The sequence below is a fragment of the Xiphophorus couchianus genome, chromosome 17, assembly GCF_001444195.1.
Source record: "Xiphophorus couchianus chromosome 17, X_couchianus-1.0, whole genome shotgun sequence".
In the NCBI taxonomy this organism is placed as follows: Eukaryota; Metazoa; Chordata; class Actinopteri; order Cyprinodontiformes; family Poeciliidae; genus Xiphophorus; species Xiphophorus couchianus.
Window position 1 is genome coordinate 5,406,561 of NC_040244.1, and position 21,812 is coordinate 5,428,372.

The 21,812-nt window shown below is 40.1% G+C and overlaps 1 protein-coding gene across 1 annotated transcript in view; it reads right to left on the reverse strand.

Annotated features, from left to right (window-relative positions):
• LOC114161153 (potassium voltage-gated channel subfamily A member 1) overlaps positions 1-10,187 on the reverse strand; it is a 31,939-nt gene extending 21,752 nt beyond the window's left edge. Inside the window, exon 1 of the mRNA XM_028044290.1 lies at positions 6,846-10,187. Within this exon, the coding sequence (XP_027900091.1) occupies positions 7,461-9,185 (1,725 nt within the window). The 5' untranslated portion in view covers positions 9,186-10,187 and the 3' untranslated portion in view covers positions 6,846-7,460. The remainder of the gene's footprint in view (positions 1-6,845) is intronic.
• Between the last annotated feature and the right edge of the window lie 11,625 nt (positions 10,188-21,812).

Sequence of the window (21,812 nt, forward strand, 5' to 3'; positions counted from 1 at the left end):
AGACGAGGCTTTCAGGGTCAGAAAAGTCAATCAGAAAACACAACTTTGGAAAAGTGTAAATAAGGGATAAACCTTTCAAAATGAGATCCACTTTTAATCAAACTGCTGCCACAACTGTGCATGCAGGATTTAGTATAAAAAAACAGTTAGTGAAAAATAGAAGATATTAATAACTTTGTGGGAAGATCAGAAAAGTCTTTCTTTTTATTTATCTCAAATACTTTATTGACATTTCTTATTTTTTCTTTTTCCTAATATTAAGATATTATCTATGAGATTGTTAAAATTTTATTTAAAAAGATGGGGCCTAAAATAATTCCCTGTGGAACTCCCGCTTCAATTATTTTCACTTAATACATAAAAATCTGTCTTAAATTATGTTAAAACTCATATTTTAACAGGAGATTCTGACTTTTTTAACCAGATATGTTCATCACATCAAATGGTTGTTGTTTTAAAAATTTAAAATTAAAAGTTTGAGTATACTATATATCTATAAAATATATTTAAAAATATATAATGTATATATATATTAAACATTTGAAATCTGACACATTTAGTCCTGATAATTACTTACATAAATATAGAGAAAAGTGAGGATATTTTACCCTAAATGCTTCAGTTTAATGAGCATAAAGTGTGAAAGCACTGCATAATTTTATACAGTAAGTTTTTGTTTTGATAACAATAAAGTAAATAATTGGTTCCTTTTCATTTAATTATTTCACTGCTTCAGTTTTATTTGTCGCTAAATAACTTTAACCTGAATGAAAAATAGGTGCAAATTGCTTAGAGTTTTCTCCTACATGAATTTAGTGCAATTTACTTTGTGAATCTGTTAAAAAATTTAATCAAAGAGGGAACTTATCGCAGTGCTGAATTTGCTACAGCATTTAGCATTTTGGTCAGATTTTTCCCCAGGATGGTTTTATGCAAGTAACTACGCTATTTGGTTTATAAGATAGTGAAAGGTATTTTCTTTCCCATATTGAATCGTCTGTTGAGCAGCAATTAAAATCCATTTCCAACATGCAAACATCTCAACACTGCCACAAACTTTTGGCTCAATTGTCAAGCTAAAGTTGGAGCAAATTTACAGAAAACTCAGAAAAATGAACTAATGGGAGAGAATGTTTTAGATAAAAATCTAAAACAGTTTAAGTAAAAATGATCCAGAGGATTTTTTATCTCTCAGATGATCAGAAATCTGAGATATGAATCAGATTTTCTGCGTTTTCTCTGTCACTGAGCCTCTCTGGGTTGATTTTTATTCAGCTGCCAGCAACAGACGGCTGCTACTAATTTGAATCAGCACTGGATTACACGGCAGCCGGATCTCTGCCAGAACTCCTGCTGACTGGTTGCTGTCCGGTCCTCCTGGAAAGTCCAGTTAGATCTGGCTAATTGATAGGTCCAGCAGAACACAGTCATTTCATTTTAGATCTCATTGCTTTATACGTGGGGAACTTTGTCTTACGTTTAAACCTGTTGGAGCCTGAAATAAACGACAAAGTTCCACATTATGGTGAAGTTTATGAAGAAATTCTGCTTCAACTAAAGCAGAAAAATTTATGACTGAAAACCCAAATAAATCAAATAAACATAAATTTTAAAACTATGGTGATAATTTTAGAAAAAATATATTTGCAACATTTCTTAAACAACCGATTTTTTAGTCCGAAAAACTTTTTTTTAAAAGGTTATATAAAGATTTACCCCCTAAAACATTTAAAAAAGAAAACTCAGATAAATGTACTTTGGATTTTTAGGTAACAGTGATTTGTTTGAGTGAATAAGTTACAATCTACGCTGATGCATTAAAAATATCTGCATTTCATAATTAAATACTTGTTTTTTTGCCACAAGTGACTAAATTTAAACTGGAGCCCCACAGGGAACCATTTTAGGCCCTCTGCCATTTTGTTTTTTTTGTATTTTAATGACTCTACAAATGTGCATCCTGATGTTTTACAAACATTTACCAAAACAAAATTTAACATTTAATGAGAAATTGTTCACATATTTTGTGTAAAATATTTTTATTGTCGTTATTTAGTAGAAATCAATCAATTTGCTTGAGTGGATCATTTAAAGAATTGAATATTTACAAACTACACTCATGCATTGAAAATATCCGCATCTCTCACTAAAATACCTTTTTTGTTGTTGCGACAAAATGTAAACTGGAACTCCACTGGGAACCATTTAGGCCCCTTACCCTTTTCTAGCTTGTATTTTAATGAGGAATTAGAGTTCAGTTTGACATTAAAGGGATTCTTCTGTCATTTTGTTGTCAAAAGAGTCCGTTTTTGTTGATCATAATGGATTTGTAGAAGCAATAAAACGTGTAAAACAGCCTATTTTTATGGGCATTGTAGGTTTGCATACATAACCAGGCAAAACTTTGTCTACTGTTAGGCTTGAATTGACAGAAAGGGATGTTTAATGTTCCTAGGAGTGTGTGAAGCAGCTTACATTTGGGATGATAACGAGACAAAATTTGAATATTTACTTCCAAACAGCTAAAAATGGATGAACAGCAATAAGTTATAAGGTTTGGAGGCTAACTCTGTGATTTTCACTTGAAAGATGGCGCCTTATATTGAAGCTTCATGGATCTGCAGGACAGGTTTTCATCCTGCAGCTTCCTGTTCAGCCATGAAGCTCAAAGGCTGTTTTCTTTATGCAAAAAGCAGCTCATACAGCTGGAAGTGGATGACTTGATGAGTAAATGGGAACGTTATATAATCCAACCGGATACAGGCAGCGAGGGGACCTGGATCGCTCCCAGAAACTAACAGAAGTGTCCCTGAAAGGTTCAGATGGAGGTGGAGGCAGCTGATGGATGATGACAGAAAGACGAAAACTGCCGAGACGATTAAAGGCAAATTAAACTGCAGGTTGACATTTTTAGACAGATGAACAGCCTGACAGGGAGATTTTACTCATTTCGTCAAATGAATATTCATCATATACAGTCATATTCAATATAACATATATAATATATGTTCCTATGAGGTCGGTTTGTCGGAGTAAACACACTTTTTGAAAATAATCTTTGAGCATGTATTAAGTCCACATTTCAGGACTTAAATGTTTTCAGCAGAAAATCCTCATAATTAACAGAAATAAAGGCTTAAAAATATCAGTTTGTGATGTTTCACTTTGTGAATATTCTGATTTATTGAATATGACCAAACTTCAGTTCAATGCCTTGATTGTAACCTATAATTTGGTTCTGATGCTTATTAAACCTTCGGTGAACCTTTATAAAACCTTCAGGTTTTCCTTTTACGTTCCAGGAAAGCAACATGCTAGTTTTCTGGGAGTAACCTGTAAATCCAGGGAAAGTAATCTATTATTTTTGTTAAAGTATTCTGTATGTTTCATAATTTCCCCTGAAGGATTCAGCAGAGTATTCAGTACATTCTGGGAAGGTAAAGTATAGATTCTGGAAAGCACTTCCTCAAGGCAACCTGAAAGTTATGAGAAAGCAGTCTTACCATTCTGCAGGAGAACCTGAAAGTTCTGGGAAAGCAATTTGTAAATTCTGGGAAAGTAACCTGTCTGTTCCTCAAGGCAACTTGAAAGTTTTGGGAAAGCAACCTTAAAGTTCCCAGAGAGCAACCTATCCATTCCACAAGTTCTGGACTCAGAACCAAAGATCTGAGTCCATCTCCACAAATTTTCAGAAAACTACCTGTTTGTTTCACAAAGCAACCTGGAAGTTCTTTAACCTTAACCCTAGGTTTGGAAAAGAAACCTGTCTGTTCCTCTTAGCAACGTGAAAGTTTTGGGAAAGTAACCTGTTTCTCAAGGCAACTGGAAAATTCCCTGAAAGCAACCTGTCTGTTTCTCAAGGCAAACTGTAATTCTGGGAAAGTAACCGACTCATGTTTTGGTTCAGATTCATGATCAATGAAAGTTGAATGTTGCTGCAGACGTTCCACTTATCTTTACAGCACGGTTGATTCTGTCGCTTTGGCCTTGTGATTGTAGTGATGAACAGTAAAAGAGCTCAAATTTCATTTAAACAATCGAAGCTGGATTGGAACCAAAGATCTGAGTCCATCTCCACTTTTTCCTTCAAGAACAATTTGAAGAAAATCTCCTGTGTGAACGACTAAAATGTCTCTAAATGAGAGAACTTCATTTCTGACAGCAGCTTGCTTCGCTAAATGCTCTATAAATATCCAAAGTGTTTTCAGGTTTTAAGACGCTTCTGCCTCAGCCCGAAGCACTTCGGGGTTTCTGGGGACAAAAGTGCAGGAAGCTCCCATCTGCTGCAGGGAAAACGCTGTGACAGCTGACGGCTTGACGCGCCTGCAGACTCCATCTGTCCTCTGCAGCTTCTGACCAAAGAAACGGAAAAACAAATCCACTTCCCACCGGCCGAAGTTTGTCTTGTTCCTACAGTTACCAACTTATAGATTTGGTTTTAATTCCAAGATGTAGCAGTGATACTTTTCTGGTGCTTTGGTGAGATTTATTCAGGTTTTCATCCAGTCTGAGTTTGTCTCTTTGACTTTGTGGCCGCCATCTTGCTCAGGGATTCATAGTGAGTCAAATAATACAACTTATACTTAAAAGGGAGAACAAACTCACCATGGGATTATCTGAAAAAGTTTGGAGGAATCTTGACCCACTCTGCTTTGTAGCAAATCTATGTTTGGGCTTTGACTAGACTACTCCAACAAATAAATTTTATTAGACTTTTTCAGAGGTGGACTTTCTGCTAGAGAGCGGAATACATTATTTGGGGATTTATTGCAAGTTGTTGAGGTCTTGAAGCAGCAAAGCAGCCCCAGACCATCATACTGCCACCACCATGTTTGACTGCTGGTACAGTTGGCCCCCACTTGTTTGCTGTTTTGTGTTTGCAGATTTTTCTGTGGACTGTGACTCCAAATTATTTGTAAAAAAGCTGAAATTAATAAGTTCAACGCTATTTGACCTGATATTGGTTGGGTTTGCCAAAGCAGGTAATCCAGGATTGCCATTTATTTTCCTTGGAGCTGATTGGCTGTAAACTCAAGAGCAGAGATGAGGCAGACCAGAGTTGTTAGCTTAAAATTTAGCAATATTTCACCATCTTTCCGTTTATTTTGACTTTCTTTGGATTTTTTGTGAACTGAAATTTAATTACAAACAGTGTTGGATATATTTTTCCTTTATGAAATGAAATCATCATTCTAAAACTAATATATATGGTGTAATTTTTTTTCACATTATGCATTAGGTAGTGGAAGAAAAAGGATAAATGTTTAAAAAACAGTTTAAAGCCATAAATGCATGAAATTAACTTCATACAGAATTTAAAACATGCAAAATTTATGCAATGTTCTTCCAAAGAAGCAAAAAAATTGATTTAAATGAGCAAACCTGTCAGTATGGAACAAATATTAACACATAGATTTTACCTATGCTCAATTTCTAAGTTTGTATTCTTTTATAAATTAAACTACAGCCTATTTAAAGTGTCCAATTCAGATACAGGAATGTCTGAAGTAAACAAAATAAAAGGCAGTTTTTTCATATTTAGATGGAGAATAACGAGTTTTTGTTTGTTTGATCTGAAACTGTTAAACCATTTCATGGGATTTGTCCCTCGGGTTATAAGATTTCTAAGTATGAATTAAACTATTCATATCATGACCTGCAGATTTGCTGAAATCTGTTGTTTTTATTTGTTCATAATGAAATGTGGTTTCAATCAGACTTCTCTCTCTGAACGGTTTACAACGACAAAGTGAGTCGCAGAAGAAGAACGCAGACGTCACACAGCAACACACTGTTTATGAATAATGGTCGCCGCCATTTTAAAGTGATTCAGCAGTGGGAGCCGACAGTATTGTGACAAGATCATTAGACGAAATAAACTTTGTTTACATTTGGGTTTACCTCGTTTGTCTTCTTCTGGTGCAGAATTATGACGCATGTCGGATGAAATGCGACGTGACGGTCCAGACAGCAGATGCTTTTGAAAACTAGTTTAGTCCCATATGTGGAAGTGGGACAAATCAGATTTGTTTTTAAATGAAAGGGTTTGAATTGAGTCGTTAAGACTGCCATAAAAAAGTCGGATACATAGGCAAAAAAATCACACTTTTTCTGTGAACAGAATCACAAAAAAAAAAAATTGCTTCAACCACTGATACATAAAGATTTATCTATTTAAAATACTGTTTTTTAAATCTCATTTAAGACATCATGAGTATCACTTAACACTATAATTTGTATTTATTGTAATTTGTTTTGAGGATCTCATGACCCCACATTTGTTATTTAACGTCCCAAAGTGAGGTCTCGACCCCCACTTTGGGAACCACTGAGCTAAAAGAGATGAACTATTACTCCAGTTTTATTCCTGTACTTATCCATTAATTAACTCTAACCAGCTTTCCTGTCACTGATCATCCCCACATCATGATGCTGCCAACACCATGCTGCACCACAGTAAGGATGGAGCGTCTAACTGGAGTTCTTTCTTCTCATTTACTGTTTGCTAAATGAAGATTTATATTTAGTAAACCACTAAAACATCTGTTAATAATCCATTGTGTTTTTAAAAAAGTTTTAAAACTTTTAACTACTTAGATTGAAGTTGTTTAATTTTAATTTGAGGTATTTGAGTAAATGGAACCGTTTAAGAAAAATCTGGTTATTTTAACTTAAATTGTAAGAATTAAATGTTTCTTATTGTTTTGTTATGTATTTAGTTTCAGTAAATCAAAAGAAAATAGGTTTTTCCATAAATACAGTGCAAATGTCCTTATGTTTTTTATTTAGAGTGCCAACAATGTTCATTTTGAGCGTGAATAAGAAGATTTCTGTTTAGCACTAACCTGGTTTCGGAGTTGATTTCTCCACATCCTTTCTGCTTTGTCGTCTCTTCTTAGCTCCTGTTCTTTGTTTTCTGTCCATTATTTTCCCCCTCGCAAATAAAAAGTTCTTTAATTTAAACGAATCGGACACAAACGACAAGGCTGAGGTCCACTCTCAGTTAGAAAAAAAAATATTTCAGCTCTTCCATAAAACCTGAGTGTCTGCATCTCAAAAATAGACTTTTATCCTTCCAAAAAAGAGAAGAAATTAACACCGAATCCAAAAATCTCCAGCTTGATGTGGGGAATATGTACACATCTGCTTGATGTAAACATCATGACTAAGTGTAGGAAGTAATAAAGTATTTTCCCCCTCTCTCTTCCTACATTATGTACACAGAGTGTGGTTAATCCTCCGCCATGTCCAGTAATTATCCAGAGTCCTGATTGTCCCTGATTATCCTCTGCTGAGGCCTGATGTCCCATTTCCCACTAATTCATCTTGCAGCCCGCAGAGTTCATGTTTTCCTGCAGGTTTAAAGGGCCACTCTGCTGCATGCATTCACTGATGGATGTGGGAGGAAAGTTTTAGTCAGAACCGAGTTCATGGGTCAGAAGGAGCCCGACCCGGCGGGGCTACAGGTCCGTCTCCCGCGTGTCGAGACAAAACGCGTAAAGGGATTTCTTGAAGTCCATGCTGCTGTTGGCTTTCATGTTCGCCTTCTCCACCGAAGCGCCGTCGGACTCGTTCTTCTCCACATCCTGAGACTTCACCGACGTCCTGCTGCCTTTGCGCTTCACCTCTGGGCTCTCCGGCCCCCCGCTGGGCTCGTCCTTCAGGCTGGACTGGTCCTGGTCCGTCTCCCGGTGGTAGAAGTAGTTGAAGTTGGAGACGATGACTGGAACCGGCAGTGCGATTGTCAGGACGCCGGCGATGGCGCACAGGGAGCCCACGATCTTCCCCCCGACAGTCACCGGCCGCATGTCGCCGTAGCCCACCGTCGTCATGGTGACCACGGCCCACCAGAAGGCGTCCGGGATGCTGGAGAAATGGGACTCCGGTTCGTCGGCCTCCGCAAAGTACACGGCGCTGGAGAAGAGGATGACCCCGATGAAGAGGAAGAAGATGAGCAGACCCAGCTCCCGCATGCTGGCCTTGAGGGTTTGACCCAGGATCTGCAGCCCCTTGGAGTGCCGCGAGAGCTTGAAGATCCGGAAGACCCGGACCAGGCGGATGACCCTCAGGATGGCCAGCGACATGGCCTGCTGGCCGTTCTGGTGCTCCTGGCCCTGCTGCTCCGCCAGCTCCGTGCCCACCGTGATAAAGTAAGGCATGATGGACATGATGTCGATGATGTTCATGATGGTCTTGGAGAACTCGGACTTGCTCGGGCAGGCGAAGAAGCGCACGATCAGCTCGAAGGTGAACCAGATGACGCAGGTGGTCTCGATTATGAAGAAGGGGTCCGTGAAGGTGAGGGACGGCCGGGGCGCGGTGCTGTTGTCCAGCCGACTGCTGACCGCCAGCTCCCGCTCGTCCCGGAACTCCGGCAGCGTCTCCAGGCAGAAGGTGATGATGGAGATGGTGATAACGATCACGGACACGATGGCGATGCCCCGCGCCGGGCTGGAGCTCTCCGGGTACTCGAAGATGAGCCAGACCTGCTTCTGGAACTCGTTCTGCGGCAGCGGCTTCTCCTCCTCCTTGATGAACCCTTCATCCTCTCGGAACCGCTCCATGGCCTCTTCTCCCAGCTGGTAGAACCGGATCTCATCCGCGAACACATCGATCGAAACGTTCACGGGTCTGCGGATCTTCCCCCCGGACTGGTAGAAGTAGAGGATCCCGTCGAAGCTGGGTCTGTTGCGGTCGAAGAAGTACTCGTTCCGGAGCGGGTCGAAGTACTTGATCCTCTTGGCCGGGTCTCCCAGCAAAGTGTCCGGGAACTGGTTGAGGGTACCCAGCTGGGTTTCATACCGAAGCCCGGCGATGTTGATGAGGACCCTCTCGTTGCTCTCGGTGTCCATGTCCATGTCCAGCATGTCCTCGTCGAACAGGTGGGGACTGTGGTCCGCGCGTAAAAGCGCATCCATGGCGTTCTCGCTGCAGCTCAGAGTGTTGTTCATGTCGTTGATCTTCCAGGGGCTGCGCTGCTGCTGCTGCTGCTGCTGCTGGTGCTGCTGCTGGGGACTCCCCCGGGTGTTCAGCTCCTTACCGAACTCCTCTCCCAGTCCACTTTGAATAAACCCCGGCTGAGGGACCTCCAGTGCGTTCCGGCAGCTCTCTTCGGCATTGCCGCCGCCGCCGCCGCCGCTCCCCTTAGCGCCGCCGTTCTCAAAACTCACCAAGGCTATCTCCATTCCGCCGCCATCAACGGTTAACGGGGGAAAAACAGCGGGGACTTGTTGAGCGGCGCGGCGGACATCCTCCCGGTGAGCCGGTGATGGAGACGGAGCTGCGCTCTGAATCACAGCCGCGGCTCCGCTGCACAGGCAGGCATGTGTTGCTGCTGCCGCTCCAAGAAGCGCAGAGGAAAGTCAACTCTAAACCCAGAGGAGGAGGAGGAAGACCCGGATGAGACAGTTGGCTGGATAAATGTTCCTGGGCGGTTTAAGCGCTCAGCCGCCGCTGAAAATCTCTCTCTCTATTTTCCTCCCTCTCTCTCGCTCTTTCTCTCTCTCTTTGTTGCGCGCACTGACAGTTTTCATGATCCAAGAGTAGCTTTCTGCTTTCTTGCAGGATTCATCGCACATCTTCTTATTTCTTGGAAATTAACCAATTTTGAAGTCAAACTGACTGATGATCAGATTAATAAAGAACATTTACTGAACAGCACATCGGAAGATTTTCATAGTTCTTTAAATTTGTTCACATTTGTTCACATTTATTTGTACACAGTCATTGATTTTTTATGAAGTATGTATATACAGAAGAGGATAAGGGCCACCAATAGTAATAGTAATAAAATTCTTATTTTAATCTCAGAATTTTGACTTTAATCTCATATTATGACCATTCTGCTGATGTCGTGACTTATGGTGTTATTACGACGTTTTGCTACCATTTTACGACTTTGTTCTCGTAACGTTTAAACTTTATTGTAATGTTTTGACATTTGTTGTATGACCTTATTGTCTGACTTTATTCTGATATTTCGACTGTTTTTCTCACATTATAACAACTTTATCCTCATAATAGCAAGACGTTTTGTCATATTTATTCTAAGATTATTATGACTTTACTGGTATTATTCCAACTTTTTTTCATAATATTTCGACTTACCTATTCCAAACCCTTTCCTGTTTTTAAAATGCACCTTTCTCCAGTCTGAGCTCAGATTATCTCATCCCATGTGACTCTTTCATTCCAGCCTCCTTGTTGCCTTTGTGTCCTCCTCTCTTCTCTGGCGGAAAGTTCGGGGCCCAGGGCCACACTCTGCTCCCTGTCCCAATGTTTCTTGTCCTTCTTGCTTTGAAGACCCTCCTCTTTTCTTTACAATTACAAACTGCTTTCATTCTCCAGTTTGAAAGTAGTACTCAGCACTCTGGAGCTCAGTTAATCAGGACATACTGCGTTAGCTGTACCTCTCCAGTTGCAGCAACTCAATGCATTGAGGCATTTAGATGTTTTGCTAAAGTTCAAGCAATGCATGCTTTAAAAGAAAATCAGAAACTACAGATCTGAATGATAAAAGCAAAAGATATGATATGTTAATGGAAATACAGCTAATAGTTCAGAAATCGGTTCATTAACCTCTGAATTATTCTTCATTTGCTTCGCTCAGGACTTTCCGACTACAAACGAAGATGTAGTTTTTCCTCATTTGCTTCATATTTTTTAAAATAAAAACAGAACCCGGGTTACCCTTTAGCTGAGGCCCGCTCTAAATGTACCGCTGGATGTCTGAAATGTATTCTTCCCCTTGTAAAGGACACAAACACGCAGACACTCGCTGGCAGCTCGTTCAGTTGTCTCTAAAAGCAGAGAAGGTGACCTATTTAAAAGGTTACTTTCTTCGCCCCCTGGCTGGATTAGAAAACAAAGCGCGAGCACTAAATTTATCCTGTTCCTTATCTGATGCTGCAGCCTAATCATGATAAGAAATATGTGCATCTTCCCGCCCCTGGATTAAATGCACTCTCCTCAGACTGCCGCAGCCATGAATAATGAGTCGTTATCACCCATCCATCCCACTGTGTGACTGGCCACTGGCAACGCAGCGATTTCACGCACTGGATACGGCCATTAGGGCGCTTTTACAATAAACTTCATGAAGTTTGTCATGCAGATAACGACAGAGTGGAGCATGTGAAACTGGAGCTTCATGGTTTTGGGTACAAAAAAGATGAAAGGAGACGTTGGTAGAGGAGAAAAAGCCAAATGTTCAACACAGAAACTCATGTTTCCAGTTTCACATATGGTGTTTTAATCTTGCATTTGTAACCCTTCTATGTTCGTCTCAGGTCCAGTAGGTTGACTTCACGACAGACACATTCAGGTTCACTTAATTTTTTAATAAAACTGAAAGTCAAGTTAGTGGTTAACATCAGCCAGCAGCTTCTGCCCCTATACATTAAATAAAATGCAATAAATAACCCTAAACAACGGGCATTTAATAGCAGTTGACATTTGTAAACTGAAACATAGCTAAAATGGACAACATTCATAAAAATAACAGTTGAAAACATATACAAAATATAGCAAAATTACAAATAAAACACTGTATATGATTACATTTGTTTAAATATGTGTTAAAATATAATACTTGTAAAGGGAACACAGAGCTGATCCTAATAAGTTCTACAGTTACCGATGGCAACAGAAAAGGGGAGGAGCTGGCTGGTTACTGGTTACTACGGTAACCACCAACTGAACTTAAAATCAAATCAACAAAAGTCTGAAGGAACAACTTCTTGACTAAACAAAATAACATCCACATTCAAAGAATAAAACAAATTTTAACAAATCACATCGTTCTATTCATAAAAATTGATTAAACTGTGGTCTTTTTTTCAGCTATCAAGTTAGCAAAACTATTTTTAATAAGGCAAATCAGCAGAGCCCTTTTTAAGTTTTGGATCTAGAATAATTTACAAGTCCTTTTCCAGCAACAAATGTGATTATGTTATTTGTTTAATTTAAATATTGCATGTTTAGTTTATTATTGAGTGGGTAAAAAAAAACCTTTTTGGCCCTCAAGTCTTTTTGACTCGATGATTTTAGCCGATGTGACACAAAGTTTGGACAGCCCTGTTTTAACTAGAAATCCAGCACTAAAGAATCAATCAAGTTTATTTGTGCAGCACATTTCACAGGGCAGTCTGAAGTGCTCCACATCAGAAAAACACAAAAATAAGAAGTCAGAAAAACACCAACTGAGAAATCAGTCTATTGACAGCAACAAAATCATCAATAAATATCCAATATTTTGATCAGTGTTCTAATTATTATGGTTCTAAAGCAAATCTAAACATGTGGGTATTTAGTTTTGATTTAAAGGAACTCAGTGTTTCAGCTGTTTTACAGTTTTCTAGAAGTTTGTTCCAGATTTTGGTGCATCTCCAGTAAACTAACTTTTAGGAAGATATGTCAGTCTATTTAATGAATGTATTTTGTTTACAAGTTATTAATTAAATTTCTGAAACAAAGTTAAGATTTTAATATTGCAAATTTTTTTAGATGCAGAAAAAGATTCAACTAAATATGTTTCATTTAGCGTTAAAGATTCATCCGTTGTTTGACATGTAGTCAACACTAAGCTTCTTCGTTGTTCCTGGGTTCTTTTAGTGAGACGTTTTTTGGAATAAAAGATGTAAAATTTGCTTCTAATAGAAAACTAACAACATAAACTCCACTCTTTGGGGAAAAAAAGAACATAAACCTAAACATTGTTTTTCAGTGAGTTTTATGTAATGAAATGAAATGTTTATTCAGTTTAAAATGAGAAACTAAAAAGGGAAAATATATAAAAAAAAAAAAAAACCTGCTGGAGGTGAAACTCCAACATCCCAAACGTCAGGAGTGAATGTGAGCATGTGTGGGAGACTGAGAGGAATCCCATCATCTGTGATGCTTCAGGTCCTGTTGGTGGTTTCAGAGGGAGACGGTAACCATAACAACAGGTAACCATTAACGACCAGCATCCACCACGACTGCAGCTCACAAATTAGCTCTCTAATTACAGAGATGCAGCTCAGAGCTGCTGCTGCAGCTGATAACAGCCGACCCTCCTCAAGTGTTTTCCATCCTGGAACAAACAACAGCAGCACATCCAGATCAGGGACTTTAATGCAAATGTGATTTCATTCAAGGAAACTTGCAATTTAAATAAATGTAACTATTTATTATTATTATTATTTTAGGATGATCAGAGTGTCTACATTTTTATTAAACAATCCCTGATTTGAATAAAAGCCAAATATTTAGCTTCAAACTCAATATTTGTTTTGAGGCTAAATATTTAGTTTGATGCTAATATTTAGCTTGCTAACTAACTGTCTAGCTCTAAACTAAATATTTAATGAGCAAGCTAAATATTTAGCTCAAAGCTAATTATTTAACCTGGAGCTAAATATTTAGTTTGGAGGTAAATATTTTGTTGGCGAACTAAATACTTAGTTTGAAGCCATGTATTGAGGCTCAAACTAAATATTTAACTCCAAATGTTTATTTTGTGGGCTGCTCAGTGGCGCAGTTGGTAGCACTGTTGCCTTGCAGCAAGAAGGTCCTGGGTTCGATTCCCAGCCCGGGGTCTTTCTGCATGGAGTTTGCATGTTCTCCCTGTGCATGCGTGGGTTCTCTCCGGGTACTCCGACTTCCTCCCACAGTCCAAAAACATGACTGTCAGGTCAACTGGTTTCTCTAAATTCTCCCTAGGTGTGAGTGTGTGTGTGAATGGTTGTTTGTCCTGTATGTCTTTGTGTTGCCCTGCGACAGACTGGCGACCTGTCCAGGGTGAACCCCGCCTCCCGCCCGGAACGTAGCTGGAGATGGGCACCAGCAACCCTCCCGACCCCATTAGGGACAAGGGTGAACAGAAAATGGATGGATGTTTATTTTGTACAGTCATTGTTTAGCTTGCTAGTTAAATATTTTATTTGAAACTGACATAAATGAATGAATAACATGGTGAAAATATGACTTTGAACAATCAGTCAGAATCCAGGAAATCAAAAATATTTCAGATTTATTTGTTACTTTTCCCCCGCCCCTTTCTAATGCCGCCCTGGACAACTGCCAGCTGCTCAGACCAGACTGAGTACTGCAGAGGACAGCCCAAGTCTGTCAGTGTTCCTCTGCTTTAGGAACTGGAGGGAGGATCCCAACAGAACCTGTTTAGCTAAACCCAGAGCTGCAGATCCTAAAGGTCAAAGTGGATTAAAGTCCCAGTAGAGGTAAATAAAACATCGATATGTTCCCAGACGTTAGACGGGACTGTGGCGGCCAAAACGTTGCACAGTCTGACTCAGACTGTACAACACCTGCGGGAGCATCCTCCATCACTAAATCTGCGTGTGCCTCACACCGCCATCCGACCCCGCGCTCTCCCCGCCCGGTGTGTGTGAGTGTTTCTGGGCTCAGGGCGGATGCATGAGGAAATGCTGCGATGAGTTTAAGAAGTCTTGACAGCAGATGTCTGCATAATAACACACAGAGCGGACATGTGCAAGCAAGAAAATCAAGGACAGCACGTCATGCGTGCCAGTCACTTAAAGTAACAGTTTCCTCTCACAGCTTAAAACACAGATTATGTGCAGAAAAGGCTGCAGATGCTGTTAAATGGATTTATAAATCTGAGGAGGGATTTAAAACACTCTCTGCGCGCCTGGATGAGGCCGAGGCGGTGTTGCTAGGTAGAGTTCTGGATGAGCAAATGCTGATGTGTAGGAGGAGGCCAAGTTCAGCTCTGAGCACGCTGCAGAGGCTCGTTAAAATTCACATTTCTGAGTCAGAATCCAAAAAATAAAGGTGGTGATCATAGTTAGAGGAGAAGAGAGAGCTCGCCCTGTGCATGAGCTTCTGACCTGCTCAGGACTTGGAAGTGGGGATTATTTTGCAGCTGCATTTCTGCACCTCTAACATATGTTGACTCTGGGAAATAAGGCCGTGGCGTGCTCTGCTGCGCGCTCAGTGGTGGTATTTACCTCAGTGAAGCTGCAGGCGCTGAACGGTGCTGTTTACACTTCCTCACTGTTGTTGTCTCAGCCCTTATTCTCTGAGGTTCTGCAGGACGAGCGCAAACAAGCTCCATGCAGAAGCTTTGCTTGTTTTGTCTGTTGAGCAAAAATATGTACACATAGTCAGCATATAAATATGCAAATAAATATGATTTTATATGAATTTAATGCACCAGTATACAGATTTGCTGGGGAAAAAATACTAAAGTGAACTACTAATTTGTCTTGAGTTTATAAATTTATTTGGATCAAACTGAATAATGGTGCTTTTTCTTTGCTATTTTATTTCAAAATATGGCCTGAACCACAAACTTCGAAGTTTACCACAGTTTTATTTCATTTGTGAAACGACACAGAGTAGCGCAATATTGTAGCCTGACCATTGTCACCGTACACCGTTCCACTTGATTCTCATCTTTCTTCAGTGCTCCATCTGGGATTTCTCCCATTGAAGTGGATTGTCTCCAGTAGAATTTCATTCAGAAAACAGAAGAAGTTGTGAATGATGTCAATTTTCTGCTCTGTTTTAGAATTATAGTTTACCTGTAGGAAGTGAACAAAGCCGTTCAGTCCGTGTTGGGCACGTTTCCAAATATTGAATTAACATTAACAGCCATCTTGTTTGGCTCTGCACTTCTGTCTTTGTAGTGGGAGATGGTGTCAGTATGCAAAGTCTATAATTTGATCAACACATCAGGAGGGAGGAGGTACGGGTCAGTTTCTAAGCTAGCTATTTCAAACTTTTGTAAATACCGCCGTCTGTGACCCCCAACCAGGTGTGTTACGTTCACAGATAAATTAGCTCGACTTGAACAAGTAAAAGCCATGAATAAACTGACAAAAACAACTTTGGAAAACAACTTCAGTTGCTCAGTTCAGTACGCTTGCCCCTTACTTCCAATGTCCGTCATGGCGCCTCCAGAAACTGACGTAGTTACAAACGGTCAGTACCAAAACAATAGAGTCAAATGTGACTTTCATGAAACATTTTTCTGGTACAATATAGGGTATATTGCTTTTGTTTCATTTTAATCTGTATGTTATCACTGCCTGCTTAAGGATGGTCAGATACATCCCCCAACTCTGACCAACTACGTGGGTAAATTAATCTGATGTTTCTAGCTGAAAATCAGTTTTTATTGGGGAAAAATAAATAAAAGGATTAGAAGAAGAGAATTCCCTCAGAAGAATAGAAATGAGATTGTTTGTGTTCACTGAACTGGAAAATAACAGGAAGAACCGCTGGCCAGTCATCAGTCCATGATGAACATGAAACTCACCTCCAGCTTCTACATCCATCCGTCCCTTCCTTCGTCAGCCACCCTCCCACTCTGACCTCACTCCCTCCTCCTCCGACCTCGGAGCGTCTGCATGTGTTCGAAAGCCCTCAGGATCCCAGATCACCAGATACACAAAGAAAATCTCTGCTTGTTCACAGCAGCCTACGCAGGATATTAACAACACTGGTGCACACGCACGCATGCATACATGCACGTGCATGACAGCAACAATAACTCAACAAGAGCTGCAGGAGTGGGGGAGGAAGAGGAGGAGGTGGGGAGGGATTACAGCCTGGGAGAAATAATAACAGCGGCCTCAGCTTGCTCTCTGCAGACACGTGCGCACACGTAGATGCATGTCAGATGCATGGGGGATAGGAGGTCTCTGGTGTTGTGTCAGTAGTACCGTTAAGCAAAGATTTTAATAGACAACACTTTCAATCCTCCCCCATCACTCACTGTGAGGTCACCCGTGGCCCCCCGCTGAGGGTATTAAGAGTGAAAGGCATTAGAAAGAGTGAGGATTTATGAGTCTTCTCCCACTGAACAAGCGCAAACGCAAAACTCACATTTAACATCAATTTATCGAAGTGGGATCTGTTTTTGTTTTTAATTTAACTCAAAAAAGGTGATTTTGACAGATTCTGGGAAAGAAAAATCCTGAAATATTTATTGATTTAAGTGAAAACAAAACGTGCACAGGTGCTGGAGGTTAGCTTAGCTAAAGTAGCTTTTATCAGCTAGCTAAGATGGAGATGTAGCCTACATGCTTGTTACTACATATCACAAACACTGATTGTGCCAACATCAAAGCGAATTGTGAATAAGCTTTGAAATCAATCCATGAAGAGTTGTACCCAACTCCTCCAGGTTGTTGGTGGCGTCCATTAATACATCCGTGAACAGTCCGCTGCTGTGTGACGTCTACATTCTTCTTCTGCCCATGCAGGTCGCAAAGCTCCTCCAGGTTGTACCCACTCTTCATGTTCACTAAGTAGTGAACTACGTCAAGGTAGGAGGTGGCTTGTCCACATTGTCTGACATGTTTACATTATGGCTCCACCCATATCTCATATGGGTCGAATCAGCAGTGATTCTGTCGTTGTAAATTTTCTCTTCCACATTGATCAAGAGTGTCAATATATTTTCTTGTTCGCTTTGTGCTGCACTTGCCTAACAAGATGGCGCAGATTTCTTCCAGTTTACACTAGGAATGTGCAATATATGCTGTAGAAACAGTAGAAATTAAGGCAGGAAAATGTTTCCAAAAATAGAAAAAAACAAATAGAAAAATTATTGGTATATAGACACATTGCTAAACAAACATATCAAGATATACTAAATAAATAAGGGACATCAAACTGTACAAATTACCCAGAAACCCCATCAAATTTATGTTTTTTTTATAAGAATATAAGCTGCACATCTGTTAGATGTATATCTACAGGCTAACCGCGGTGATGCTTGTTGATGACGTAACCGGCTGGCATCAGAACACAGTAAGCGGGAACCAGCGTGGCAGAGAGCAAAAAGGCCGGTTCAAAAGACATCAATTATCTCGACCTGTTTTGGGTTTAACTTCTGCGGTCTTCGCGCGACGCTCAGGACAAGCGCGGCAGATGTCACGGTCTCTTAGGACTGCAAAAGGGTTAAACACTCAGACCAGGAGCAGAGAAATGTAATCTGCAAAGTGTGTGGAAGTTAGGAAATACAAGCATTTTGTTTCACCACCTTAAAAAAACTAGTGTTAAATGAGTTTTAATACATAAAGATGCATTTCACTCAATTAGTATGTGATTTATTTCGATTCTATTGTAAATTTTATACAAATCATATTGTGATATATATCACAATCCTCATATATCGTGATATTAATTTTATGCCATATCGCCCATCCCTTGTTCGGACTTCTGGGAATAATGTAGTGGGTTATGAACTACCACGTAAAAACAACCAGGGATTCATCTTTCAGTCAGGCTGAAGCAACACCCTCATTACTGCACATTAAGCTCTGATCTGTCTATCCGTCACTCAAGGACACCAAGACACTTGACCTCATCCAGCCAGAAACATACAGCTGAGGAGTTATAATCTGCTTACTGTTTGAGAGGGAACAACTAAACGTTTTATTTCCCAATGCATTTAAAGTGTAACTTCTTCAGTTATGAAGCTAACCAGGCCGTCAGTGCAGCGTCTGGCTCTGTGTTGGAAGAGCTGCAGCTTGGTCTGCTGTTGGTTTCTGCAGCAGCGCCTCTGCTGCTCCTCCATTCGGTCGTGTTTTCGCTGCGTTGTGGGAGGGAGCTGCATTTGTTTGAGAAGTGCCTGGCAGGAAGAGGCTGTCCTACTTTATCTCCGATTAAAACAGGTCGCACATCAGGGACCCGACTCCGACAGAGCAATAAAACAACAGTACATGAGGGAAAACTGTAATTTAGGGAAAAACTGAATCCTTCCTGGAGGCTTTTGCCGGGTTTGAAGATTTATTTATGCTTAGCAGGAACCACAACCTGAGGGGGGATTTTCTTTCTTGCATCATGTCATATCAGCTATTTGTTACTTTGTGTCTCCTCTCCCTCCATTTTCCACCCTCAGTTTTTGACATCTCCTCCTCTCTTCACAGGTTGCCATGGCGACTCCAGGGTAGTACTCACCAGTTGCCAAGGCGAGTCTCCACGCGAGCGCAGCCTCCCTCCCACTGCGATGTGATGGATTGTGTTCTGGAAGCGGGGATTTGTGTTGCCTTTTGTTGCTTTTATTTTTTTTTCTTACATCGAAAAACTGACCTGCAGTGTCGCTCATGTGCCACCAGGTGGAGCCGGAGTCCTTCTAGGGGATGAAGGCAGCAATCTGCTGCCGAATGCAGAAGAGCTGAAACAAACACAGGTAGCTGTAATGACATAAACAGAGAAAAAATATTTTATTCAGGTTATCTAAGCATAAACTTATTAAAATATATAACACAATTATTTTTAGTTATGTTACTTCTTTCTTACTTACTGAATGAAAATTCATCAGTTTAATGAAAATATAGGTGTTCAGCCTGTAGTCGGGCGGAGAGATGTTGGAGTTGGGGATATGATCCTTATGATTGATGAAAGAGATGATTTGAACGACTTTCTTAAACCTCTGCATTTTGCCCTTTGAGAGCTAAAGAGCTTTATAAATTAAATCTGTTATTACTTTATGATTGGGATAAATTAACTGTATAGAATGTGAAATCTCAGTTTTCATTATCTGTAAGCTATAATAATCCAAATTGAAATAAATAAAGGGGTTTAATAGTTGACCTTATATGTAGTTCATCTATTTGATAATCATTTTCACTTTCTGAAATGAAGAACAAAAAAATATTGATATTTTTTTATGATAGAAACGCTTTTAAAAATGTGATGTACTGTGTGCTCCTGGTAAAAACCGTCTATTTTAATAGCATAAACACCAAAAATGCCTTAATATGCATTAATACACACAATGGAAACCATCTTAGCTCTACTGCAGAAACTAACATCCGCAGTCTTGTCTCTGCTTTTGGAGGTTCAGCCAATCAGCGTCAAGGAAAATAAATGGTGCTTCTGTATTGGCTGTTTTGCAAACGCCAGTCAGTAGGGTGTGAGGTGCATTTCCAGCTTTTACTTTCAAATATTTTAAATAGATTAAATGAAAAAAATCTGTGACTAAGTAAATTTTCTTCAAATAATTTGGATAGTGGGCCCACTGTATACATAATGTAAAATAAAATACCGTAGAAGAAAATACCATCATATCTTTTAGAAGTTTTACAAGTGATTTTGGTTTTACGTAAATATAAACTGAGTCTGAAAGTTCCTGATAGGTGGAGACTGTTTGCAGCTGCTGAATCCTCCGTTATGATGTCATAAGTGTCTCCAGTGATGTCACAAAGCCATCAGTTACCTGTGATCAGAGTTTCCATGTAAACTTTGATGAACAATCATCACTAGAGTGAACAGAGTACGGTCTTAAAAGACTTCGTCTGACTGGAAGATTCAGGGGAAAGCCCATTCAGTATCAAGAGATCAAGTTGATACAAATATTTTAGACGCGTCCAGAGATATGACAGATCTGGAAAGAGATTTTGAAAAGAAGGAAGAAATGTTTGACACAGAGCTAAATCCAGAGATTCAGGAAAAAATGGCGGCTCTTCAAGAGGAACATTCAGATGAGAAAGCCTTGGAAACGAGGAAAAATCTGAATCAAGAGAAAGAGGAAATGGAAAAAGCCAAGACAAAAGAATGCCAGGAAGTTCAAGAACAATTTGAATTTATTGCAGCGATGGAAGAACTGGAAAATGAGAGGAAAAGACTAAAGAAGAAGTATGACTTCCTTAAGAAGATAAAGGAAAAGCAAAACGAGAAAGAGCAAAATATCTACAAAATGGAGCGCGACATAAAGGAACTGATACCAAATTTAGATAACGACACAGAAATTATTCTTTTGCAAGTGAAAGCACTTGCAAAGGAGTGGGAGTGCTTGAAGAAGTGGGACATAAAACTGTTGGCCGAAGAAATCAAACTAACAAAGTCAAAGGTGGAAGTGGAGATAGAGAAACAAGAAATACATGAAGAGATAGCAACTTTCTATAACGTATCCCAAAACCTGCATAAAATTACGATGAAACTGGACGAGCGGCAAGAGATAATACAACAAATGCAGAAAAAGATCAAGGAAGAAAAAGAGAAGCTGGCGAGAGAAAAAGAAAGTTTCCAACTGGAGTGTAGATTGTCAGTCGATGAGTGGAGAAATCTGCGGGAGAAGGAGAAGCACGCGAGGAAGAAGAAGAAGAAACTCACAAAGTCCAAAAATGTCCTAAAGATGGAGCAAAAACTTCTGCAGAAAGAAAAAAGGGGTGAATGGAATAAAACCCAAAATCTAGAGGCTATTTTTAAGCAACAGGATCAGTGGGAAATGGAACAACTGGAGAAAGACAAAAAAGAATCGGAGGCGCAGATTAGAACGCCAGAGCAAGAGCACAGGTTTGTAGATTTTGAAAGAAAATATCAAGAGGAGTGGAAAGAAAGCTCTACTGTCCTCCAGGGAATCATGGAAGCATTGCAGAACTTGATGGTTGATCTGGAGAAGAGGAAAGAAACTGAACGGGAGAGAAAAATCCCAACGCCTGTAGAAGAAAGTTCAGTCCAGATGAAAAAGAAAAGCAACAAAGAAGGCTTCTCTTATTCCGCTGGAAAGCCGAGGTGTGAAGCAGAAGGTTCGTTTGAAAGAAAAACAGGAGAGATGAGAACGAATCAGGAAAAAGAGACGACGATGAAGGGCGTTTGGGAACAGATGTGCAATTTGTTCTTAAAGAAAGCTGAGAAAAAGCCCTTGAAAAAGCAGCCAGAGGACAGGAGTAGGACGTCGTCACTGAGAGCATCTGTGAAGATCCTCACTCAGGGAAAAGCTGCACCTGTGGATGCAACCATAAAGGCCACAAAAAGAAGAACTGATCTCTGAGCCTCAGACAGATGAGATGAATGAGATCTATTTGAATTAAACATAAGATGAACAATGAGAA